The 27,221-nt window shown below is 46.9% G+C and overlaps 1 protein-coding gene across 1 annotated transcript in view; it reads left to right on the top strand.

Moving 5' to 3' along the window:
- Positions 1-27,221, top strand: part of IL7R (interleukin 7 receptor) — a 107,010-nt gene that overhangs the window by 13,137 nt on the left and 66,652 nt on the right. Inside the window, exon 2 of the mRNA XM_029578871.1 lies at positions 4,358-4,487. Within this exon, the coding sequence (XP_029434731.1) occupies positions 4,358-4,487 (130 nt within the window). The remainder of the gene's footprint in view (positions 1-4,357; positions 4,488-27,221) is intronic.

The following is a 27,221-nucleotide window of genomic DNA, read 5'->3' as shown; positions in this document are numbered from 1 at the left end:
GCTAAAGTTGCCTTCTGCACCTGACCTAGCCAATCTCTTCGCTCAGCATATCTTTAGACTTCATGGCCTTCCGCAGGATATAGTCTCCGATCGAGGACCATAGTTTACAGCTCGATATTGGAAAGCACTTTGCAAACGCTTCAGAATGCAACTTAGTCTTTCATCTGCGTTCCATTCCCAGAGTAATGGGCAAACGGAACGGACTAACCAAACCTTAAAGAATTTTCTCCGTTCGTTCGTGAATGAACGACAAGATAATTGGGCCAAGTTACTCCCGTGGGCGGAGTTCTCATATAATAATCACACGCATGCTGCTACTGGAAGTTCGCCTTTCCTCATTGTCTATGGGAAGCAACTTGGACCGCCCTTGCCTTCGCCTGAACCTAGTGCACTCCCTGCAGTGCAATTTTCAGCCCGCCAGCTTCTTTCCTTATGGACCTCTATCCAGAGAAAGATCTGTAAAGCCGCCCAGTCCGCCAAGAAATGGGCAAATAGGCATCGTCAGCCAGCGCCTATCTTCCTCCCAGGAGACCACGTCTGGCTTAGCAGTAAGAATTTACAGCTACGAATTCCTTCTCGAAGATTAGCTCCGAGATTCTGTGGGCCGTTTCGAGTCGCTGAACGAGTGGGAGCAGTCTCATATCGACTATGCCTGCCCTCCTCCATGCGCATACATGACGTGTTCCATGTGTCATTGCTGAAGCCCCTTGTTTTGTCCAGATACCACTCCTTGGCTCCTGAACCATCGGATCCTTCAGTACCGGAAGAAGCTACGTATCATGTACATGAGATCTTGGATGTCTGGTTCCATCAACGACGCTGGGAGTACTTGCTTGCCTGGGAGGGTTGCGGACCCGAGGACAGTTCTTGGGAACCGGCCTGTAACATCCTTGACAAGGACTTATTACGGCAGTTCCATCTGGACCACCCAAGTAAACTCGGACCAGCTAAGAATGGGCGTAAGAGGGGAGGTACTGTTGCGGTTCTGGCCGTGAGCGCTGTGACCAGACCCTTACCTCTGTGCTCCTGGACCTGTTCCTGCTCCTGGAGGCCTGGTTTGCGGCCTGTTCGGCAGCGTCCCCATGGGGGCCGCACCGCTGGGAGGCCTCCCGTGGATGCTCTGCTACTAGGCGCGCGCGTGCGCGCGCCACTTGGGCACTTTTCTAGGCCGTTTTCCGCCAGTGGTGACTCCGCCCAATTCCTGACGTCAGACGCCGCGGCCTTGATAAGCCGGCCGCGGACACTCAGTCTTTGCCTTGCAACGGGTTTTCCTCCTGGTTCCCTGTTGCTTCGTGCCCCGGAGTGAGCTGCCTTGGTACTCGCTCCGTTCCTGCTTGCCTGCTACAGTACCTGCCTGGTTCCTGCTTGCCTGCTACAGTACCTGCTTGGTTCCTGCTTGCCTGCTACAGTACCTGCCTGGTTCCTGCCTGCTTGCTACACTTCCTGCCTGGTTCCAATACCCGTGTCTTGCTACAGTTCCTGCCTGGTTCCAGTACCCGAGTCCTGCTACAGTTTCTACCTGGTTCCAGTACTCGAGTCTCGCTACAGTTCCTGTCTACTGTTCTAGTCTGGTTCCAGTTCTCAGTCCTAAGTCCCAGCAGCCGGGCCCCTATGGGCTCCTCCCCGGGGGGCTTCGGCTTCCAAGGGTGAAGCCGCCTAGGTCCCAGCGGTTGGGCTCCTACGGGCTCCTCCCGGGGGAATACCAGTCTCCAGGGTGAAGATCACCTCTGCGTCCTGCCTGAACATCTGCCTCCCGTCCTGCCACATAATAGAGTCATTGAACACCTTTCCCAGTCTCCTGCAGGTCGGCCCAAGGGTCCACTAAATTGAGACTCCATAACACAGTAATCAATTAAAAAACGTGAAATTACAGCTGTCTTTCTTGCAAGGGTTTCTCTTTCTCTGGGAAGGTGTCCCTTCTCTCAAGACTTATCATTCTTTCTCAGTATATAAACTGTCCCAGTGAGCCAAAAGAATCCTTTAAGAGAGGGGATCCCCTTATTCCCGGAAAATCTCACCTGAGTCCAAATGCTCATTCTCTTTTACCCAGCTTATATCCTGGTCTCTTGGGGCGGAGAACCAGTTGAGGATCCCCAGATCTTGCTCCTGCTTCCCAATCCTCTAATTGTGACCCCTCTGAAGGAAAGGTTGGTTGAAATATGTAACAGAGCTATTACAGCCCAGCCCCAGGTGAGGAGGGGTGGATCAAAAATGTTCTCACAACACTAAAGGAGAAAACTCTTAAATTCAAAAATTCTTACTCTGGGGTGATAATGTCACTGCTGTTCCTTCTCTGTACTAGAAGGGTGGCTCACAGGCTTTCAGCTCTCTAGCCCTCTAATCCAGGGAATTGCCATCACCAAAGGGTACTGTTATGGTTTTGAGGTGTTGGAGTGGATTCTTGGGTACTGCGGTGATGGCCACTCCCACAGGGAGGAGCCCCGTGATGAACCGCAGTACTAGGCTAGACTCGAGACGTGCAAACACAGAGATTTGTCTTTTATTATACAGCTGGATGATACCACTAGAGGTGGCAGTAGTGAGGTGATCCAGTAGTAGCAGTCCAGGGACCCTTGGCAGAGGAGACCCGTCTCACAATGGTAGATGTTAGCACAGTAATTGTTTGCACAGGGCAGCAAAAAAGCTAGAACTGGCCCTGTTCATGACCGTGGTAATGGAGGTTTCCATCTTCCTGCCAGCTGCCATGTTCTGTTTTTGGATCTTTTGACGCCATGTGACACCACAAAAGTCACTTCTATGTTGCTCGATTTACCATTAGCCATGCCAGTTATTTCTTAAGATAGTATTTGGAAGAGAAAGTAATTTTACTTGCAGGGTCTACTGGATTTTGACTTGCTCCTCAGAGAGCAGATCCCACACACATCAATCTGGCAGCAAGCTCTGTAGCATGTTCCATAGCCCCTGCCCCTCTACCCAGGGCCAGTGCAAGGGGATTAGGCACTAGGGATGTGAATCCTTTTTTGACTTTTTGATTTAAAATATCGTCCAATATATTTTAAATCGTCAAAAATCGTTAGAGGCGATATACAATACAAAATGGCGCCGGCCGTATGGCCATTTTGCAATACGGCAATACGATTCGAGTGCAGGAGGTCGCTCCCGGACCCCCGCTGGACTTTTGGCAAGTCTTGTGGGGGTCAGGAGGCCCCCCCCAAGCTGGCCAAAAGTCCCTGGGGGTCCAGCGGGGGTCCGTGAGCGATCTCCTGCGCTCGTGACGTCGGGGGACAGGAACCAAAATGGCGCCGGCGCCATTTCTATTAACGCACCAGTGGCCCAAGAGTGGAAGATCACACCGGGAACCCCCCCCTCACTGGACCCCAGATAATTTAAGACATTTTGGGGGGGTTCGGGAGGGTGGGGGATTTATTTTAAAGGGTCGGGGTGGGTTTTAGGGTTGTTTTAGTGTGCCGGTTTTCCCGCCCTCCCCCGATTTACGATTTACACGATTTAAAAAAAAAAACAAAACCGCGATGATCCGATTCCCTCCCCACCCCAGCCAAAATCGATCGTTAAGACGATCGCTCACACGATTCACATCTCTATTAGGCACCGTAGGCACCTACTGCCTAGTGCCGCCGCCCCCACCCCCCAGTTACGCCGACACACCCCTCCCACTCCATCCCCAGTCACAGCCTCGACTCCTACCTCCAGGGACAGCTCAAGGTAATGTTCTGCCTGAGGTGGGGCCCCCATGCCGCCTCTTCAAATTTAAATAAAATAACCCCCCCCCCCCCCAAGACTCACAAAAACCCCTGGTGGTCCAGCGGGGGGCCCGGGAGCGATCTGCTGCTCCTGGGGCCTCGGCTGCCACTAACCAAAATGGCACCTGTGGCCTTTTGCCCTTACCATGTGACAGGGGCGACCGGTGCCATTGGCCAGCCCCTGTCACATAGTAGGGGTTAAAGGCCACCAGTGCCATTTTGGTTAGTGGTAGCCAACGGCCCGGGAGTGGCAGATCACTCCCGGGCCCCCCGCTGGACCACCAGGGGTTTTCGTGAGTCTTGGGGGGGGGGGGGGGGGGGTGTCGGGAGGGTGGTGCGATGGGGAGGAAGGCAGGGTGGGATGAGGCTGGGCAGAATTTTGAAGGGGCACTTTTTGCCACTTCAAAACTCTTACACCTGAAGCGGCCACCTCACCCTGCCTCATTGGCTCACGAGCCGTGGCAGCGCCCCCTAATAGTCAGCGTCCTAGGCCCAGCTCTAGCTCGCCTAGTGCTTCCGCCGGCCCTGCCCCTATCCCACCTCCTCTCCTTTATTTTAATTGTTTAAAGTGATTAACACATCCTTTTAAGCTGGTAAACTCATTTACAGTTATTTCTCCATAAATTGTTTTTTAGGAGTCCCTGAAGATGAGGAACCTAATTATGACTTTAATTGCATCAGCCAAGTGGATATAAATAAAAACAGTTTAACTTGCTACCTGGTAGACCCAGATTCAAAGGTTTCTAAAGTAACCTTTAATGTATGGTAAGTAACTATTATTCTGTTGAGAATTACCATGTAAAGGATTTCATCGTGTTATTGCAGCAGTTTTATTGCAAGGACTCACGGGTCCACGGGAAGTCTAATTTACATATCCCTGATCACAAAGTAGTAAATGCTGGACATGCAAATCCTCAGTTTGCTCCCTGTTGCTCTGCAAAATTCCCACTTATGTATCTTAAGTGTCAATTGCTGAAACAAAATGATTTTTTTTCTATATGTTTGTCTGAGGGGCCACCACTTTATCAACCTATTCACCATACACAGGCTGAATACAGTTGGTCCAATTTTCAGATTTTTTTTTTTAACTCTTATGCCATCATAGTCCAAAAGAAAATGTAGTGAACCAATAAAAATGTGACCCCAGTCTCAAACTGGGGTCTCCATTCGAGGTGGCCCTGACACCCCCAAAAAGTAAACAAAAAGAAAAAATGTAGGGTCCCGGCCCCCTTCCCCTCCCCGAAGTCCAATAAAAGTGGGGTTCCCAGCCCCCCACCCCCAAACCTACCAATAAAATAATGGCTCCAGCCCCCCATCCCACCCTCCAAATGACACTGATGACCCCTCTCCACCCACCCCTCCAAATGTTACTGATGGCCACCCCAATTTAAAAAAAAAAATTGTCCCAGGCCCCACCCCTTCTTCCCAGCCCCCCCCCCACCCCCCCTGGCACAGCAAGGTTCAGGTCGGCGCCATTTTGGAAAATGGTGCTGACCAGGCCAGGAGCAAGGGTGTACCTGGCCCTGATGCAGGATCCATGTTAAGTTACGGGGATCAAGGGTGGAAAAGTGGGGTGGGAGTCAGGACACTACAATTTGGTTTTTTCCTTTGTGGGGTGGGGTAGGGCCTGGAACCATTTTTTTTTTTAATCAAGGGGGGCCATCAGTATCACTCGGGGAGGAGGGGAGGGAGATCTAGACTATCTGGAGGCCAACAGTTTCACCTGGGGGGCAGTCAGTATCACTTGGGAGTGGGAAATGGGGGTCATCAGTATCATTTGGGAGTCTAGACTATTGGGGGAGTCAGCAGTGTTTGAAAGGGTAAATAACTGTTCCCTATTTACCCATTCCCCCCACTCATGATTTTATAAATCTCAATCATATCTCCTCTTGGTAATCTTTTTTCCAAGCTAAAGAGCTCTAGTCTGTTTAGCCTTAATTTACAGGGGAGTTTTTCCATGTCCTTTATCATTTTTATCACCCTTCTCTGCTATGACTTTGAGATGGAATGACCAGAACTCCACGCAATACTCAAGGTGTTGTCATGCCATGGACATATACAATGGCATCAGGATATTCCCAGTTTTGTTCTCTTTTCCTTTCTAAACAATTCCTAACATTCTGTTGGCCTTCCTGATTTCCACTGTACACTGAACAAGAGTTCAAGTTATTGTCCACAAAGACTCCGAGTTCCTTTTCTGAGTGGTGACTCCTGACACAGAACGCAGCATTGTGTACCTCTAGTTGGGATTAACGTTTTCCAACTTGCATTACTTTGCACTGGCCCACATTAAATTGCATCCTTGGACTTCCAGTGATGACGTAAGGGGAGATGGAAGCGAAGGGAAAGAGCTCCGTGGCCCCGCTCCCTTAACCTTTAAAAAAATCACCATTTTCGCTGGCCGAATTCAGGGCTCTCCCTAGCTGGTGGCATCTTAATTCTCTGCTGCACGGCGCCAGGGAAGTGGAATCGTATGGGTGAGGAGTGATCGGGGCCTCGTTGCATCTCCAGCTGCCGTGTTTGCCGCTCGTGCACAGCCAAAATGGCGGAGGCTCTGCTTCTTTAACCCGGGCACCTCGCTGTTCTGCAGGCCAAATTCGGAGCACTTGATTATTGAAGGCATCGAGCCCTCTCCATTGCAAGGCGCTGGGAAAGTGGAACCATGCTATTTTAACAAAAAACTATTTTGTGTAATAGGAAAATTTGGTAACATCACTTGTTCCTTTCTCTAGATCATTTATGAATATGCTAAATAGTACAGGTCCCAATACAGATCCCTGGGGCACTCCATTAATGATCTTTCTTCATTTGGAAAATTGATGATTTAGTCCTAACTCTGTTTCCTGACGTTTATCCAGGTACCAGTCTACAATTATACACTGCTTCCTATCTCATGACCTCCCAATTTCCCGAGGAATTTTCATTAGGGACTTTATCAAATGCCTTCTGAAAAGTCAAGTAGACTCTAACAACCAGCTCAGCTTTATCTGCATGCATATTTACATTTTCAAAAACATCTAGTACATTGGTAAGGCAAGACTTCCCTTTGCAAGAACCATGTTGACTCTTTCTCATTAAACTATGTCTATCTTTGTGGTCCGTAATTTTGGCACCAGTGTCAGGCTCACCATTCAGTAGTGTCCCAAATCACCCCAGAATCCCCTTTAAAAAATTTCCAGCACATTGACCGCCTTCTAATCTTCTATACCTTGGCAGTTTTAAATGATAGTCTGCAATTTAATGCTTCAGTTCCTTCAGAACTCTGGGGTGAATACTAACTGGTCCCAGTAATTTGTTAGTCTTTAGTCTGTCAATCTGAGTTATTATGTTCTCTAGTTTCACATTGATTTCTTCTAGTCGCTCAGTCAAGACCATAAAAAAAAATGTTTCCAGTGTAGGTCTGACCCCATCTTCCTCCTCAGTAAAGACAGAGGCAAATAATTCAATAATTTTTCTGCCATTCCCTTGTCCTCTCTGATCATCCCTTTTTCCTCTCAGTCATCTAGCAGCCCTACTGACTCCCTCACAGGTGTTTGGTTTCCACTAGAGCCTTGAAATATTTTGTGACTCTTTTTTGTTTTCATTCTGGGGGTGGACCATTTTGGGTCCACCCCCCAGATTGTTGTTTTTAATTACTTTGCACCATCTTGTTTCTTTAAAAAACAATTTGTAAAAAATCAGAGCCCCTGTCCTGACACCCCCCCCCCCCGGCACTCACCACAAGCACCCTGTGATCTAGTGGGGGGGGGGGCTTGGGAGTGATCTCCCACTCCCAAGCTGGCGTCTGCCCTCATTCAAAATGGCGCCAGCTGCCCTTTGCCTTAACATGCGACAGGAACTATGGTGCTATTGGATATTTCGCTGCATTTCGGGAAAACTGAAAAATGATAGGAAAAACTTGAAATTTTGTGTTACTTTTCCTATTGTTTGTTTTTTTTTGGGGGGGGGGATTTTAAAAAATGTAAGAGGAGTTTGGCCTAGCTTTTTTCAGTTTTTTGTTTTTTCCACTGAACTGTTCATGATCTAAAAGTCGCATTAAGACCCACAATCCTTTTTGCACACTGTCTGCAACCAAAAACAAACTAAACCACCTTGTTGGTTCAACAGAGGTTGGAATGCTACATTCAAACACAATCTCTTCTCAGATATCACAAAAGAGATTTTTGTTTTACTGGAATGCTTGAAAACTGCACCAAAATTAATTATGAACTTCTTGAAATCACTCATTTTTGGAACAGACATTGCACGAGTATCTGTAACAAGTAGTAGGTGGGCAGGACAAGACAAACAGAGCAATTCAGGTTTCTCATTCAGCTTCACATCCTGTGTGAACTTCGTTTTGTAGGAAACTGAATCTCTATTCACTGCTGCCACATCATTGCAAGAAAGATCTTACTCATTTAAAGTTTTACTGACCTGAGATGCTACTGTGTGACTGGTGACATTACAAACTGTAAATTTGGCAAAATAAGTGTAGGCTTCCTCACAACAAAATCAAAAAATGAGAAAACAATAAGCTGTGATAAGACAGTCAAGAATATCTGGTGATCCATTGAAAATCAAAGAACTAACCACATTTCCAGTCAATCTCGCTGTAATTTTGTTAAGGGCAATATTTATTTATTTATTTATTTATTTAGGGTTTTTATATACCGACATTCTCGATATACATATCGAATCAAGTCGGTTTCCATAGAACAAAACTGTCGCTGGTAAGGCGTTACATTAAACAATAAACAGAGTAATGAACAAAAAAACGTACGGCGTTACATTAAACAATAAACAGAGAATTGAACAATAGAACGTAAATCAATAAATATTAAATATAAAATATAAAATAGACTACAAAATTTGTCAAATAACATGAATAAATGATACAGTTAACTGCAAATAATTGGTAGGTAAGGTTGAAATGTACTGGTTGGGGTATACAAGTGACAGTGAGCACTGTTGAAGGGCATAACTATGGGAAGAGCATGAGCTAGTGAGCTAATGCATCAAGAAAAGGTCTTTCATAACAAGAGTACTGTCCAAATACGGCATGTTCGGGTCCTGAGGGTATATGGGCGGTCGTGGACTTTATATTGAGCTATTTTGCTCTTTGACCAGTGTCTAAGTGTTCTTGCGATTCCGGAAAGGCTTGCCGGAAGAGCCACGTTTTTAGGTTTTTCTTGAAAGTTAGATGGCAGGTTTCTAGTCGAAGATCTGGCGGTAATAAGTTCCAAAGGGTGGGCCCGGCTGTGGAGAGTGCTCGTTTAGCTCGTGAAGTTTTAATCGGGGGAGCATGTAAAGAACCTTTGTAATTATATCTGATAGGTCTTTTTGATGTGTGAAGGCGGAGTTGCGAGATAAGATTTAGGTGGGCGCTGCCCATAATATCCTTGTGGATCATTGATAAAGTCTAGAAGGTGATTCTAGCTTTTATAGGAAGCCAGTGGAGGTAGTGCAGAATTGGTGTGATGTGGGCTCTTTTGTTGGTGTTAGTGAGTAACCTCGCCGCAGCATTTTGTACCATCTGTAAGGGTTTTATCGATGAGATCGGAAGACCTAGCAGAAGAGAGTTGCAGTAGTCCAACTTGGACAGAATTATAGACTGAATTTGGTAAGGACTTTCAGCTGGACAGAAAATGTTTAACAAATTCTCCCAAAGGACCTACTGGCGTGGCCTAGTGGCTGCTTTGAAAAACACAGGGGGTACTTTTCAAAAGGATTTACAGGTGTAAATTACCTCGGGGGGAATTGTGCGCTATTGTGGGTGCAGAATTCCCTTCCTGCGCAGAATTTTCATTTTCTGTGCAGAGTTTGGAGCAGGCCCTGGTGTACCGCGAAGGGAACCCATCCCACTCGCGGCGAAGATAGAGCAGGCCCCGGCATGCTGCACTGCGGCAAAGAGGGTGCAGGTCCTAGCGGCCACGAGTGGAGCCCATCCAGGGCCCGTGCAAGGGTATTAGGCGTCCTAGGCGAAACTTACAGCCTGTTACCACCCCTCCCCTGGTCACACCCTCCCCACACACAATTAAAAATTATGGGGCGGATTTTAAAAGGCCCGCGCCGGTAAATCCTTCCGGATTTACGCGCGCAGGGCCCTCGCACGCCGGCGCACCTATTTTGCATAGGCCGCCGGCGCGTAAAGCCCCGGGACGCGCGTAAGTCCCAGGGCTTTCGAAAAGGGGAGGGAGGGGGCGTGTCCGGGGGCATTCCCGAAACGACGCGGCGTTTTGGAGGCGTGCCCCGGCGTTTCGGGGGCGTGGCGCCGGCCCGGGGGCGTGGTCGAGGGCTCTGGAACAGCCCCCGAGACCGGAGGATGGAGCGGGGCTGCTGGCGACACGCGCAAAGTTACGCCTGCTGAAAGCAGGCGTAACTTTACCAACAAAGGTAAGGGGGGGGGTTTAGATAGGACCGGGGGGGGGGGGGTTAGGTGGGGGAAGGTGGGGGGAGGGCGAAGAAAAGTTCCCTCCGAGGCCGCTCCGAAATCGGAGCGGCCTCGGAGGGAACTGGCAGGCCGCGCTGGGCTCGGCGTGAGCAGGTTGCACAAATGTGCACCCCCTTGCGCGCGCCGACCCCGGATTTTATAAGGTACGCGCGGCTATGCGCGATCTTATAAAATCCAGCGTACTTTTGTTCACGCCTGGTGCGCGAACAAAAGTACGCGCTCGCGTATTTTTTAAAAATCTGTCCCTATGCATTTATAATAATAGATTTACATGAACAAGAAAATTTAACTACTGGCTTGTGAGGTAAAAATATCACTTACAACATGCATATTATACTTGTATAGAGTGCTGTAAAGCCCTGCAAAAAGGAAAAAAAACGACTCTTGGAATTGGTATTAGGTCTACTGTAATGTGTGTTGGGTGTGGGCTTGGCCCTCAGAAAGCCACATGTAAACTGGATTACAATTTCAATAGAGTAAATCTCCATGTCACAACTGCAATAATTGCTAGCACTCAAACACTAACAACTCTACTTATGAGAAGGCAACACTGCGATTATTACACCAGACCCTAAAAAGCCATTACACCTACTATTAGGAAAACAGAAAAAGCCAAACTGCTACAGATCCCTACACACAACCTACACACTAGAATATGTCAACTCAGTCACAGATGCAAAATACAAACAGACCCTCACAGAAATGCAGAATAAAGTAACCATAAAGTATTAATATAATCATGCAGACAAAAGCTGAACTGTTAACCACAACAGGCCAGACTATCATGCAGTGCAACAATGGAAAAACAGAAATATTAAAATTCCGCAGAAAACTTCAAAATCAGTAAATATAAATCATCAATAGAAGTAAAACCATACTAATAAAAAGAATATTTCAAAACAGCTGAGAAATAGAACAACATCTAATAATTGAAAACTCATATACATTTTCCAGAGACCAATAAAATATTTCAAACACCATCCAATATTTAAAAAGGGTTAAAAAAAATCCCCGGTTGTTCATATCAGGACCCTTTTGATTTCCAGGTGCCCTGAGATTGTCATGGATTATTAGCAGGGCAGAGGTGAGGGGTTGTTCCTCACAATCTCTTTCTCATATATATATATATATATATATATATATATATATATATATATATATATATATATATACACACACATGCTCAATCATAGAACATGCTCTCACACACACAGACACAGACAGACACGCTCTTTCATCCATTCCATGCCCTCACAGTCACACACACACAGACACACACACACATGCTCTCTCATTCACTTCCTCCCCCCTTCCCCAGTAGAAGGGTACAGGAGCTGATGCTGCTGTTTCCTGCGGGGGAGGAGGTGGCGCTGTTGCTTTTCCTCTGGTGTTTGATGTCTCTTCCTGCAACGACCCGGTGTATGCGCCTGCATGGAGGTGGAGGCAGGAGCGCTGTTGCTGCTGCTTCTCACATGCTGAGCAAACTTGGCGAATGCTGCCTCTTCCTGCAACGGCCCAGGGGGGATGCGCTCTTCCTTTTTCCTGCATGGCCTCTTCTTCTTCTTGCCCTTGTGGACCTACCACTTCCTCTTCCGGGCAGTGTGGGCAGGAAGGAGAAGCCATGCTATCACCACCCCCAGATCGGCGGCGCCCTAAGCGGCTGCCTAGTCCGCCTAGTGCTTTCACCAGCCCTGAACCCATCCTGCTTGTGGCGACGATGGAGCAGATCCCGGTGAGAGTGAGTCTGTGTGTAGAGGTTGTATGTGTGAGAGACTGCGAGGCTGTGTTTAGGGGTTTGTGTTTGTAAGACTGCGAGCCTGTGTGTAACGTGTGTGTGTGTGAGAGAGCATGTGTGAGGGTGGGTGTACCAGAAAGAGGTAGTCTATGTGAGGAGATTGTGAAGGAGTGTGCATATGTGTGAGCAATTGGGAGCTGGTGTGCATGAAAAAGGGATTGTGTGTATATGAAGGGGTGAGAGTGCTTGTTTGCTAGAGAGGGAGCCTTGTAAAGGGATGTGTGTGTTTGTGAGAGAGAGGGAGCCAATGTGCAGGGGGAGTATGTGATAAAGAGAGATAGGTAGCCTGTGTGAGAGAGAAAGGGATCCTGTGTTGGTGTGTGTGCAAGAGAGAGAGAGCCTGTATGAGGGGGTGTGTATGTGCATGAGAGAAAGGGAAGGTGTGTGTGTGTGTGTGTGTGTGTGTGTGTATGTGTGTGTATTAGAGAGACAGAGAAGGACAGAGGGAGCCTGTATCAGGAGCAGTAGTGAGACTGGGTCCAACTCTGGGAGCAAAGATAGAGTGGAAGGGATTGAGCCTAGAGGGGTAGAAGAGAGATGGTGGAGGAGTTGGAGGGGCGGGGGGCCTGAGAAGGGAAAGTTAAAGGAAACTGGTCAGGGGAGTAGGAGAGAAGGTGGAAGGGACACTTACAAAGTATTTTAGGGAAATTCTGTTTAAAATATTTAAAATCTGCATCTTTAAGTAATAACTTTTTTTCTGTATTACATTTTAAATTAATTACTTAAAGACTGTGATGTATATTGTGCTATTTTGACCAATATAAAGTATGCAGAATTTTGCAGAATTTTAAATTTTTTTGTGCAGAGTTCCCCCAGGAGTGGTAAATATGACTACTATTGTAGCAATTTTCAAAAGCCCACTTACTCAGGTAAAGTGCATTTACACATGTAAAACCCATTTTTAAGTGTGTAAATATTTTTGAAAATCAGGCCCATAACGCATGGATAAATTCAAATATCACATCATACTGATCTCGCTTTTTCTGCTGTGCACATATGAATGCTGATTCCAGTGTTTTCTTGTTTCTATTTTTCCCATCTTCTTTTTTAATTTTAAGTGTTTACTTTCCAAATGTTCTTTAGTTTAGTCAGAGCAGGTGTCAGTTTCAATGCTACACCATTTGCAGTGTAAGCACTCTGTTTCCCTCCCTTGTTCTGTTTTAGATTTCTTAAAACTTTCAAAAACCTCCTTAGGTTCTGAAATGTATTGTGCTACAGTTTTCAATTTCTTCTCATTATAGTATGCATTAGGAATGTGCATTCATTTAAAGCAAATGAGCATTCCAAAATGAATTGGATCCAATTTGTTTCTTTTGGGGGTTCCCAAAATGAAAGGAGAGAGTCCCCCAAATTAAAAAGAAATTCTATTCATGTCATTTGTTTTGTCTCCATTCATTTCTATGAGCCATTAAAGTCATTGGTCCATAGAAATTAATTGGAGAGGAACAGGTGTACATTTAGGAATTGATACTAAGTATAGCAGCCAGCAAGACCATCCTAGTCAGTCATGTGTGAACTTACTGCCTTGTCAGACATGGGTAAGACATGTTGTCAAGGAGACAACAAAGACAATGTATCTCAGTGAAGTATTTTTCTAATCCAATCTATCACTGCACACCGGATCCAGTAATGCTGATCTTGAAGACTAAGCATGTCTGAGATTTGCTGTGCATTATTTCTGAAGGCATTGCCTTAGAAGGATGCTGTTATGAGTTCTTTGATTTCTTAGTTAACTTTTCCCAAACAGCTTTTTGGCTGTGGCTTATTTTAGTCTGTCACTGTGCCATTCAGCAGAGAAAATATTGTTATCCAGCTCGCAGGACATCCCCCCAAAGCCAGCACACTCACCTTGTGTGCCACCAATGCCACACTTCTCTTCGCGGTGGCAGGAATGCCACGACCATGCTGCCTCCAGTATACCCCATATGCGCGCATGCATGGCACGCGTCAACTCTTAGTAGCCCCACAGCGGGTACCTTTGCAACTGGTGCTCGCAGATAACGGCACACAGCTGGATATTTAAACCCCAGCCACGCAGCGAACAGATGCCTCAGCAATAGGCTGCTTGCATCGTGTGTGTAGTGTGAGTTGCTGCTTCTTCCTGCATTCCTGATCCTGTGCCTGCCTCATCTCTCCAATCCAGCCTGCCTTGTCTTATCCAGCCTTGGGGAAATGTTTACAAAATTGGAAAGGATGGCAGTTCCAGCAATAACCAAAGAAGTAGTCCTGCACCTAAGCTGAAGCAGGATGTTTTCAAGACTAATAAGGCAGAAGCCAAATCTACCCAGCAGAAACTGACATATGGAGAATGAGCATGTGCCACTGCAGAGTGCAGATGACTTTGAGCTTGTTTCATTCTCTTCTATTTCAGAAAAGAGGGGGAAGGGGCAGATTTTTCAGAGGCAGTGAGTAGGAGCAAGAAAAAGGGTAGGAAAAGACAAATGCCCCAAAACAGCAGCATGATCCTCTTTTCTCACTAGCAATGATGCTGTGAAGGCAATATTTTCATCCATTAATTCAGATGAAGAGTCTTTTCTTGACTTGTCTGTATCAGAAGATATTGAAGGGATACTAGAAGAAGAAAATTTGGGAGGAGTATACAGTAGTGTCTCATTGATGGGGGAGATAGAGCAGGCAGCATAGGTAGAGAGCACAACTGATGCCCCTGGCATTGTTCCTCAGAGTCCACCTCAGCTCCAGTGCCGTCATTCTCCACCAAGGATGTAGAGAAGGGATCGTGGAAGAAATCTGTTATCTGGAGGCACTTCAAAATCAGGGAGGACCCATGTTTTTTGAAGTGTAATCACTGTACAAAGGATATCAATCGAAGGAAGCAAATGGGGCACCCGACAAAAACTGGTATGCACTTTTACCTGCAGAAGCAGCAACCACTAGTACTGACATCTGGGAAGAGTAGAAATACTAGTAATGGCCCAGAGACCCCATGTTCCAGTCAAGGGAAAGTGGTGGGAAAGAGGAAGAGTATTCCTCAAGCTGATCTCATGCCCTCAACCCCTTCCAGCAGTCGGGTGGCAGGCCAGCAGCCCTCTGCCCAGTGTCAGAAGTGACAACCTACCATGGAGGAAATGTGGTGGTGTTCGATAGCATTGTCCCAGGGTAGGAGAAAGGCAGCATGAAAAGTTATAATGAAGAGCATTATAAAATGATTACCCTTGATGACCAGCTTCTGCAGCTAGTGAAGAATGGGCACTTTAAGAATTTCCTACAGGTGGCATTCCCAAATTACAAAGTCCCCTCCAGGACCATCTTTAGTAGGAAAGTCATCCCCAGCAGGTACAACCAGTGCCATAGTCTCATCCAGGCACTACAGGTTAAGGCAGAGGGAGTAGCATGTATTTCACCAGTGACATCCGGATCTGCATGAATGCTACACACTCTTATCTCTCCCTGACAACACTCTTATCTGCCCCTGCCTCAGCCAAGTGGGACCTGGCTGAGGCAGGGGCAGATAGCAACTCTAGTGGGGACTGAGAATCAGGATGCAGTTGGGCTTTACTGCATACCCAGTCACTAGATGAGTCCCATACCTCAGCCAATATTTTATCAGCCATAAGAGAGATGCTGGAGGGTTGGCAGCTAGACAGGAGAGAGGAGTTTAAATGCAGGTTTCTTTGTCACAGGCAATGGCACAAACATTGCTAATGATGGGGGCTTATCCAATGTTTTGGACACACTCTGCACCTGGTAGTGAAGAATGCCCTGCGGCTGGGGTTCAGTGCTTGCCATGAGTCAGATACCTCACCCCAGGGCTCTGTTACCTCTCTGCCTTCTTGCCATAGCCCTAATTCCACCATAGGGGACTTGCTGGCACATGCCTACCTGCCATGCCCCTTATACCACCATAAGGGACTTGCTGGCACATGCCTACCTCCCTGTCCCTAACTCCACCATAGGAGACTTGCTGGTACATGCCTATCTCCATGCCCCTTATTTCTACCTGCCGTGTCCTTAGTATCACCATTGCTTCTGCTTCACCTAATTGCTCTGCCATTGCCTACTATGTGCATGGGAGATTTGGTACTTCCATTTTGTTTGCTGTTTTTTGTTTCTTGGTTGTACTTGGGGTGTTTGTTTTTCCCCAGAAAAAAAAAAGTAAAAAATACAAAAAAAATTCTCCTTCCCCTCCACCTATTTTGCGGTTCTTTGTTTTGTTCTAAACTCTCTACAATAATCCCAGCCTAGTTCTCACACCCCGTTTGTTTGTTGGTTCCACTGTGGTGTTTTGTCTACAGGCCTAGCTGCCATACCACCATAGGGGATTTGCTGGCACATGCAAACCTGTCATAATGTTAAGCCTTCAGAGCCTTGGGGTGTTCTTCCCACCCGCACTTGCTTTTTTCTTGGTTCATTATACTGGGGTATTTTATTTCCAGAACAAAAATTTGAAAAAGGTAAAAAAAAGACACAGGTTTTACTGCCATAGCATGACACCTATTTGATAGTTCTTCCTGTTCTCCATTGCCTCCACAGTCTCAGCCTGGTTCTTCCACCTTGTCTGATGGTTGATTATATTAGGGTGGTTTATCCAAAAATGCCCTCATTCAGAAGGAAGAAATAGAGGCACAAGAAAGCAAAATGCTCAAGAGAAACCATTTACTGATTGTCATAATAGTGTAGTGAGAGAGAACTCATGCAAAACCAGTAAATAAGGAAATGGAACAGCCAGAGTTCAGCTACAAAATATGGGAAAAAGTTTCTAAAAAGAAACAGCTTTCACAACTTACTATAAAACCTAACAATACTCGTTTGTGAAACTATTTGCATGTTCTGAATACGATAGTTTAATTTAGAAAGCCCATTTAACAAACAATAAGAATTCTACCTAGTAGCTACATCAAGTTCATGCAGGGAATGTAACAAAAGCTTATTTCAAAAAAAGTATTCCTATCACAGTTCATTTTCTTGTACTGAATATAACAATTGACAAGTGTGCTTCAACAGAATGACTGGTATTTCCCAAGCTATTCTGCCTTGCTGCTATACCCCTCAATGCTAGACTGTATAGTAATCCCAACAGTATGTGCACCTTGGGCCTGGAGGCTTGTCCTCCTCTTTGCCAGTCTAATCCCAGCATCCCAGTGGTTACATATAGTGGGGCGGACTTTAAATGCCCTGCGCGCGTAAATCCGGCCGGATTTATGCGAGCAGGGCCCTCGCGCGCCTATTTTGCATAGGCCGCCGGCGCGCGCAGAGCCCCGGGATGCGCGTAAGTCCCGGGGCTTTGTAAAAGGGGCGTGTCGGGGGCGTGTCGGGGGCGTGTCTGGAGTGACGTGGCGTTTTGGGGGCGTGTCGCGTGTGATGCAACGTTTCGGGGGCGGCAACGCGGGCGTGGTTTCGGCCCGGGGGTGTTCCGGGGGCGTGGCCGCAGCCTCCGGACCAGCCCCTGGGACCGGAACACAGAGCGGGGCTGCCGGCCGGCGCGCGCAAAGTTACGCCTTGCGCGCGCCGACCCCGGATTTTATAAGATACACGCGTAGCCGCGCGTATCTTATAAAATCCAGCGTAGTTTTGTTCGCGCCTGGTGCGCGAACAAAAGTACGCAATCGCGCAAATTCTTAAAATCTACCCCAGTATGTATAGAAGGCTGGGAGTATGTATAATGGGTTAGATCTTCAAAAAATACGCGATCGCGTACTTTTGTTCACGCACCAGGCACGAACAAAAGTACGCTGGATTTTATAAGATACACGCGCGCAAGGGGGTGCACATTTGTGCAACCTGCGCGCGCCGAGCCCAGCACGAGCTGCCTGTTCCCTCCGAGGCCGCTCCGATTTCGGAGCGGCCTCGGAGGGAACTTTCCTTCGCCCTCCCTTCCCCTACCTAACCCCCCCTACCTTTGTCGGCAAAGTTACGCCTGTCGGCCGGCAGCCCCGTTCTGTCCTCCGGTCCCTGGGGCTGGTCCGGAGGCCTCGACCACGCCCCCGGGCCGGCACCACGCCCCCGGGCCCGCCCCCGAAACGCCACGTCGTTTCGGGAACGCCCCGGAAACGCCCCTCCCGCCCTGTTTCGAAAGCCCCGGTGGCCTATGCAAAATAGGCGCGCTGGCGCGCGAGGGTTCTGCGCGCGTATATCCAGACGGATTTACGCGCGCGGGCCTTTTAAAATCGCCCCAATATGTATAGAAGGCTGTGAGAAAATGAAATGTGGAATAACATTGGGCCAAACTAATTACCAAGGCAACTAATCTATATGTTACAAAAGTAAAGAAAAGCAAGAGAAAAATGAAACCTATCTGGTTCTCAAAGAAGGTGGCTGAGAAAATAACATGATCAAATTTAAATTAATAACTGGAAGGGGGAGAATAATTAAATCTGCAGCTCTAACACTCAACTTTCAAAAGGGAAACTTTGATAAAATGAGGAAAATAGTTAGAAAAAAACTGAAAGGTGCAGCTGCAAAGGTTAAAAGTGTTCAACAGGCTTGGACATTGTTTAAATACACAATCCTAGAGGCGCAGTCCATATGTATTCCACGCATTAAGAAAGGTGGAAGGAAGGCAAAACGATTACCATCATGGTTAAAAGGTGAGGTGAAAGAGGCTATTTTAGCCAAAAAAAATCCTTCAAAAATTGGAAGAAGGATCCATCTGAAGAAAATAGGATAAAACATAAGCATTGTCAAGTTAAGTGTAAAACATTGATAAGACAGTCAAAGAGAGAATTTGAATTGAAGTTGGCCATAGAGGCAAAAACTCATAATAAAAACTTTTAAAAATATATCCAAAACAAGAAACCTGTGAGGGAGTCGGTTAGACCATTAGATGACCGAGAGGTTAAAGGGGCTCTTAGGGAAGATAAGGCCATTGCAGAAAAACTAAATGAATTCTTTGCTTCTGTGTTTACTAATGAGGATGTTGGGAAGATACCAGTTCAGGAGATGGTTTTCAGGGGTGATGAGTCAGACGAACTGAACGAAATCACTGTGAACCTGGAAGATGTAGTAGGCCAGATTGACAAACTAAAGAGTAGCAAATCACCTGGACCGGATGGTATGCATCCTAGGGTACTGAAGGAACTAAAAAATGAAATTTCTGATCTAATAGTTAAAATTTGTAACCTATCATTAAAATCATCCATTGTAGCTGAAGACTGGAGGGTGGCCAATGTAATCCCAATATTTAAAAAAGGCTCCAGGGTCGATCCGGGTAACTATAGACCAGTGAGCCTGACTTCAGTGCCGGGAAAAATAGTGAAAACTGTTCTCAAGATCAAAATCGTAGAGCATATAGAAAGACATGATTTAATGGAACACAGTCAACACGGATTTACCCAAGGGAAGTCTTGCCTAACAAATGTTTCATTTTTTTGAAGGGGTTAATAAACATGTGGATAAAGGTGAACCGGTAGATATAGTGTATTTGGATTTTCAGAAGGCGTTTGACAAAGTCCCTCATGAGAGGCTTCTAAGAAAACTAAAAAGTCATGGGCTAGGAGGCGATGTCCTTTCGTGGATTACAAACTGGTTAAAAGACAGGAAACTGAGAGTAGGATTAAATGGTCAATTTTCTCAGTGGAAAAGGGTAAACAGTGGAGTGCCTCAGGGATCTGTACTTGGACCGGTGCTTTTCAATATATATATATAAATGATCTGGAAAGGAATACGACGAGTGAGGTTATCAAATTTGCGGATGATACAAAATTATTCAGAGTAGTTAAATCACAAGCAGACTGTAATACATTACAGGAGGCTGTATTACAGTAAAAACAATAGGAATCGGATGATAATACGAAGCCCTATATTTCGTATTATCATCCGATTCCTATTGTTTTTACTGTAATACAGCCAACTGGATCGGCTTCCGCTTTGTTTTCTGGGTCCATACATTACAGGAGGGCCTTGCAAGACTGGAAGATTGGGCATCCAAATGGCAGATGAAATTTAATGTGGACAAGTGCAAGGTGTTGCATATAGGGAAAAATAACCCTTACTGTAGTTACACGATGTTAGGTTCTATATTAGGAGCTACCACCCAGAAAAAGATCTAGGCATCATAGTGGATAATACTTTAAAATCGTCAGCTCAGTATGCTGCAGCAGTCAAAAAACCAAACAGAATGTTAGGAATTAATAGGAAGGGAATGGTTAGTAAAACGGAAAATGTCATAATGCCTCTATATCGCTCCATGGTGAGACCGCACCTTGAATAGTATGTACAATTCTGGTCGCCACATCTCAAAAAAGATATAGTTGCGATGGAGAAGGTACAGAGAAGGGCAACCAAAATGATAAAGGGGATGGAACAGCTCCCCTATGAGGAAAGGCTGAAGAGGTTAGGGCTGTTCAGCTTGGAGAAGAGATGGCTGAGGGGGAATATGATAGAGGTCTTTAAGATCATGAGAGGTCTTGAACGAGTAGATGTGACTCTGTTATTTACACTTTCGAATAATAGAAAGACCAGGGGGCATTCCATGAAGTTAGCAAGTAGCACATTTAAGACTAATCGGAGAAAATTCTTTTTCACTCAATGCACAATAAAGCTCTGGAATTTGTTGCCAGAGGATGTGGTTAGTGCAGTTAGTGTAGCTGGGTTCAAAAAAGGTTTGGATAAGTTCTTGGAGGAGAAGTCCATTAACGGCTATTAATCAAGTTTACTTAGGGAATAGCCACTTATATTAATTGCAACAGTAGCATGGGATCTTCTTAGTGTTTGGATAATTGCCAGGTTCTTGTGGCCTAGTTTGGCCTCTGTTGGAAACAGGATGCTGGGCTTCATGGACCCTTGGTCTGACCCAGCATGGCAATTTCTTATGTTCTTAAAATAAATGCTAAAAGAACAGCGTTTAAGAAAAATAAAGGATCCCAATGGGTGGATCACAAGGAAGAATATCTGTTGGAACTGAGGGAAACAAAGAAAGTAATCAAGAAAGCAAAAAGTCAAGCAGAAGAAAGGATTGGCAAAGAGGTAAAGCAAAGTGACAAAACATTTTTCAGATACATCAGAGAAAGGAGAAAAGTCCAAAGTGGTATAGTGAAATTGAAAGGTGAAAAGGATCAATGTGTGGAGAGAGACAAAGAAATGGCAGAAATATGAAACGATCACTTCAGTTTGGTGTTAACTTAAAAAGACCCTGGAGAAGGACTGTCGCTAGTTAACAAGAAACTGGAGGGGAGTGGAGTAGATGAAACTCCATTTACAGAAGGGAATGTAGGGGACCAGCTAGGAAAATGTTGTGACCGCAGGTCTTCGGATCCTGTTGCAGAGGCATGGTCACTTCTCAAGGGGGATTGTGAGCCCTTGGACCATGGGATGGCTCAGGGAGAAGTCCCAAGACGCACACTGTGGGAGGTGAGAGTACCAGCATGGATAGAACAGGAACCAGGCTGGACTGAAAACAAGGCAAGGAACAACTGGGACAGGAGCAAGCCAGGCTCAGCCCTCCACTGGATCTACATGCAACAATGAGACTCAGCAATGCAATGCTGGTCTCAAGGAGCCCTTCCGGACCCGCCGCTTGGGAATGACAGCCCTTCCGGACCCGCCGCTTGGGAATGACAAGTGTGTGAGGCCAGATGGAGACTCAGGGCAGGAACAAGAAGACTCAGACGAAGACTCAGGTTACTCGGAGGACTCAGATGTAGACTAGGATACTCGGAGGACTCACTTGATATGATACAGACTTTCAGATACTTGAAAGGTTTTAATGATCCAAAGATAACAACAAACCTTTTCCGTTGGAAAAAAATCAGCAGAACCAGGTGTCACAATTTAAAACTCCAGGGAGGAAGACTCAGAACCAATATCAGGAAGTATTTCTTCACGGAGAGGATGGTGGATGCCTGGAATGACCTTCTGGAGGAAGTGGTGAAGACCAAAACTGTAAAGGACTTCAAAGGGGCGTGGGATAAACAATGTGGATCCATAAAGTCTAGAGGATGTGAATGAAGAGTGGGTGGCTCATGGGAACGTTGGCTACTACCTAGTGATAATACCCTTATTCAATAAACATACACACAGTTAATGCAACTCCAACATTGCTCTAAGCTTCAGCGGCAATGAGGAAATGTGAAAAAAAGGATTTGCATTCACAAAAAATGCAAGGAGTAGCTTGCTTGTTATGGCAGTTACTACCCCAAACCAAATAAGCCTGATACTTCACTTTCAATGCAAAGCCAGCATAGCTCTCTGCTTCAATGGCAGGGGAGAAAGTTTGACACTTCACGCATATCCAGCATAGCTTTCTGCTTCAATGACAGGGGAGCAAGACTGATACTTCACTTTCAATGCATAGCCAGCATGGCTCTCTGCTTCAACGGCAGGGGGAAATGAAGAAACGTGGATCTATATTCAGGCAACAACCAACAAGGACTGAATTACATAGTCTGGATAAACAGATAAGCATGGGTGTAGCTTGCTTATTGCGGTGGTTAATACCCCTAACTAATTAAGCTATTTTCACTTAGATGCAGTTCCAACACTGATCTCTACATTAATGGCAGGGGTGGAAGGGAAATAGAATAAAAAAGGTTACTAAGAGCCAAGAGAAACAGATAAGTATGTGAGAGAAAAAAAAAGTGCGAAAGCTTGCTGGGCAGACTGGATGGGCCGTTTGGTCTTCTTCTGCCGTCATTTCTATGTTTCTATATGTTTCTATTAGGCTGCTCAGAAGACTCAGACAAGGATTCAGGTTACTAGGAGATCTCAGGTGAGGATTCAGGGGAAAGTACTGGGTGACTGCTGCATTGCAGAATGCTCTACACAGCCACCCATGGCTGGTTGTGGACCACGCCGAAGGCGAAGCAGACTCCAGATAAAGCAGTGGAACTTTGAAGCCAGGACATGATGAAGACTCAGGAGAGGCCTGCGCCGGGGCATGCCCTACACAGCCGATGGTGGCTGGTCGCGGACCACATTGAAGCGGAGCAGGTTCTGGCAGGCCTGGACTGAAGCAGGCACAAGGAACTCCGAAGACTGGGACAGGGTTTAAGACTCAGGATTCAAGACTCAGGATACTCAGAATCTAGGCATTAAAAACAGGAGTCTTCCGGAGGCTTGCGCTGCAGACAAGAAGGCCTAGTACCACGAGGTGCCCTACACAGCACCCCATAGGCTGGTCACGGACCACCTCGGTGGCACGCCAGGAAAGGTGAACAGACGATAGACTTGGGAACTGGACGAAGAGCTGAAGATGAGACGGCCGGAGACAGGACAGGGACATCTGGAACATCAGGAACAAGAAACAAGCGACAAAGGAGCTCCGTTGAAGGGCGAGACCAGGAATATCAAGGCAAAGAAATTCAGGAACACGAAGAACATGGAGCGAAGATCCATTAAGGCACACGAAGACCATGGAGGACATGGATCGGAATGAAGACCACAGACCACTGTGCTGACCAGATCCGAAGGCCCTGAGGAATGAAGCAGAGCCCTTTTTTAGGGTGATCCAGGAACACAGAGATGAGGTCATCCATCGGGGCCGCGGGCTTTTCCCACCGCTATCCCTTTAAATGGACTGAAGAGGCGCGTGCCCACACCTAGAGAGAGCCAGGAAGCAGGAGACATCGGCGGCGTCCCTGCTGCGTGGAAAAGGAGGCAGGCTGCGGCGGCGGCACCCCTGTCACGAAGGAAACAGGCAGCGGCGGCTTCCTATTGCTCAAGCCAAGAACCTCGGCGGTGGCTCCACGTCGCAAAGAAGCAGGAGCAGCAGCCCAGGCGGCGGCGCTAGGCCACAGAAGTGGAGGGATGGTGGCAGCACGGTCCGGGGCGGCATCGGGCCGGTAAGTAAGAGCCTGTCCACGGGATGGGTTCCACAGGCAGGAGAATAACAGAAAACTGAAAGTGGACAAAGCCATGGGGCCTGATGAGGTTCATCCCAGGATACTGAGGGAGCTCAAAGATGTGCTGGCGGGTCCGCTGCTTGACCTGTTCAATAGATCCCTAGAAATGGGAGTGTTGCAACTGCCCCTTCCCAATGGCTTCAATCCGCCTACCTTTCCTTCCTTGCGCCTCCTCTTGCTGTTGATGGTATCTGCCTGCCGCGGTATCTGTCTGCTGCCCTCTCCGGCATCCCCGGACCGGTTTGGGCGCTGCCTCCCACCATGCTCCGTTAGTACCTTAGGGCGCGCGCGCTGTGCGGCCCTCACTCTTATTTCCTACTTGGCGCAAACCTCAGGGGCGTCCCCCTGTGATGATGTCACGCTACTTGGATATTTAAAGCCTACTTTGTTTGCTAGCCTTTGAGTTAGCAAGGGAATTCCTTACGGATGGGATTCACTCTCCGTACCCAGCTACTCTGCCTCCAATCTACCATTGGACTCTTAACACTAATGGGGTACCCGCTCCTCGGGGGCCTCAATTGCTTTTCAGGTCGCTATCAGAAAACCGGTACTCACTCCTCAAGGGCCCATGTTCCCTGACTTGCTGCCTGCTCCTACCTTCTCTTCTGCCTGGAAGGATTCACTATTTTCAACACCAGTGAGTACTACCATCTTCACCTCAGAGCTGTTCCCTGGAACCAGGTACTCGCTCCTCGAGGGCCTACCTCCGTTCCAACCCTGGTGCCATCTCCTACGTGTTACTGCTGTGTGAGTACATCACCTTCAAGCCTCTCAGCTCTTAGGGATCAGGTACTCGCTCCTCGAGGTCCTGCTCTCCCTATCCTGAGGTTCTCCATACTGGGGCTTGTGCATATTCCACTGTACTCATTATTCTCAGTTCTTTCTACTACAGCACTGCTACCGGAGGAGTCGCTGTTCCAGCACCTGAGGGATACTAGCCCAGCCGGGCTACTTCAACTACTCACCACTGCCACCTCTGGTCACTTCACCACATTGTTTAATAAAGATCAATCTCTGTGTTTGTGTGTCCTAAGCTGTGGCCCCTGTGACCACGCCTCACAGGACTGCCCCCCATGGGCATGGCCAGCTGCCACAGTGTCCAAGGGTCCACCCAAACCTCACTAATTATAACAGGGAGTGATGCCAAGTGATTGGAGAAGAGTGGTGGTGCTCCCGCTTCACAAGAGTGGGAGCAGAGAGGAGGCTGGAAATTACAGGCCAGTTAGCTTCACCTCGGTGGTGGGAAAAGTAATGGAGTCGCTGCTGAAGGAAAGAATAGTGAACTATCTACAGTCAGAAATATTGCTGGACCAGAGGCAGGATGGATTCACCAAGGGAAGGTCCTGTCAGACAAATCTGATTGACTTTTTTGATTGGGTGACTAGGGAATTGGATTGAGGAAGAGTGCTCGATGTCATCTACTTGGATTTCAGCAAAGCTTTTAATAAGGTCCCGCACAGGAAGCTTGTGAATAAAATGAGAAGCTTAGGAGTGAGTTCCAAGTTGGTGGCCTGGATTGCAAACTGGTTGATGGACAGAAGACAATGTGTGATGGTAAATGGAACTTATTCTGAAGAGAGAGCAGTGTTAAGTGGAGTGCCACAAGGATCAATGTTGGGACTGGTCCTGATCAATAGCTTTGTGAGTGACTTTGCAGACGGGATAGAAGGTAAGGTTTGTCTTTTTGTGGATGATACTAAGATCTGCAACAGAGTGGACATTCCAGAAGGAGTGGAGAGAATGAGACGGGATTTAAGGAAGCTGGAAGAGTAGTCTAAGATATGGTAGCTGAGATTCAATGCCAAGAAGTGCAGAGTCATGCATATGGGGTGTGGAAATCTGAAAGAACTGTATTTGATGAGGGGTTGTAAGGCTGATGTGCATGGAGCAGAAGAGAGACCTTGGGGGTGATAGTGTCTAACGATCTGGTGAAACAATGTGTCAAGGTGATAGCTAAAGCCAGAAGAATGCTGGGCTGCATAGAGAGAGGAATATCTAGTAAGAGAAAAGAAGTGATGATCCCCTTGTCCTTGATGAGGTCTCACCTGGAGTACTTTGTTCAGTTCTGGAAATTAAAGGGATTTCCAAAGGGACAGAGACAGGATAGATGCGGTCCAGAGAAGGGCGACCAAAAAGGTGGATGGTCTTCATAAAATGACTTATGAGGAGAGATTGAAGAACCTAAATATATATACCCTGGAAGAGAGGAGGAGCAGGGGTGGTATGATACAGACTTTCAGAATCTTGAAAGATTTAATGATCCATGGACAACAACAGACCTTTTCCGTTGGAAAGAGTGGTGGATGCCTGGAATGCCCTGTGAAGGATTTCAAAGGGGCATGGAATATACACTGTAGATCCATAAAGGCTAGAAGATGGGAAGGAAGAGAAGAGGCATGGGGGTGGCTTGCTGGAAAGCTGGCTACTACCTGGTGATTACTACCCTTACTCAATAAGCCTTCACATGGTTAATGCAACTCCAACATTGCTTTCTGCTTCAACGGCAAGGGGAAATATGGAAAAGAGGACTTGCATTCAGACAACAACCAACAAGGACTGAACTGCACAGTCTGGGTAAACAAATAAGCATGGGGGTAACTTGATTGTTGCAGCGGTTACTACCCTAAACCAATTAAGCCTAATACTTCACATTGAATGCATATCCAGCTTTGCTCTCTGCTTCAACGGCAGGGGGAAATGTGGAAAAGAGCATTTCAGACAACATCCAACAAAGCATTGATTGGTGCAGGCTGGGTAAACAAGCATTGGGGTAACTTGCTTGATGCGGTGGTTACTACCTTTAACCATTAAGCCTTATGCTTCACTTTTGATGCAACTCCAACATTACTCTCTGCATCAACAGCAGGGGGTGGCAGGAAATTCGAATCAAACAGTTACCAACAAGGGCCCTAAACTTGGTGGTCGGTGAAACAGATAAGTGTGGGAGCTTGCTGGGCAGACTGGATGGACCATTTGGTCTTTTTCTGCCATCATTTCTATGTTTCTATGTATATGGCAGGAAGAATTATTGGTCTGGGATGATAAGATTGGCCCTGGTATAATACTAACCCCTATATTCTGGACATCAACTGAAGAAGGGGTTACATATGTTTTGAAACAAACTGTCTTGACCGGAAGGCTCATCTGCATACTGCTCCCAGCATCCCCCAGGAGAGGAGTCCAGAAGTCACCGCAAGCGATCCAGGGATTGACGTCCAGAGCCCCAGCTTCCAGAGGCCCCACACCCTTTGCAGTAGAGGAGGACCGGAAGGCTCATCTGCATACTGCTCCCAGCATCCCCTGGGAGAGGAGTCCAGAAGTCACCGCAAATGATCCAGGGATTGTCGTCCAGAGCCCCAGCTTCCAGAGGCCCCACATCCTTTGCAGTAGAGGAGGACCGAAGCGCACGAATCTCAAACCCTTCCATTAACTGAGTGAAGATTAATTTATAGGTGGTTAAAGAAGATTGGTAAGTA

This window comes from Rhinatrema bivittatum, chromosome 1 (genome assembly GCF_901001135.1).
Source record: "Rhinatrema bivittatum chromosome 1, aRhiBiv1.1, whole genome shotgun sequence".
Lineage (NCBI taxonomy): Eukaryota > Metazoa > Chordata > Amphibia > Gymnophiona > Rhinatrematidae > Rhinatrema > Rhinatrema bivittatum.
This window is presented reverse-complemented; position numbering and strand designations above follow the sequence as displayed.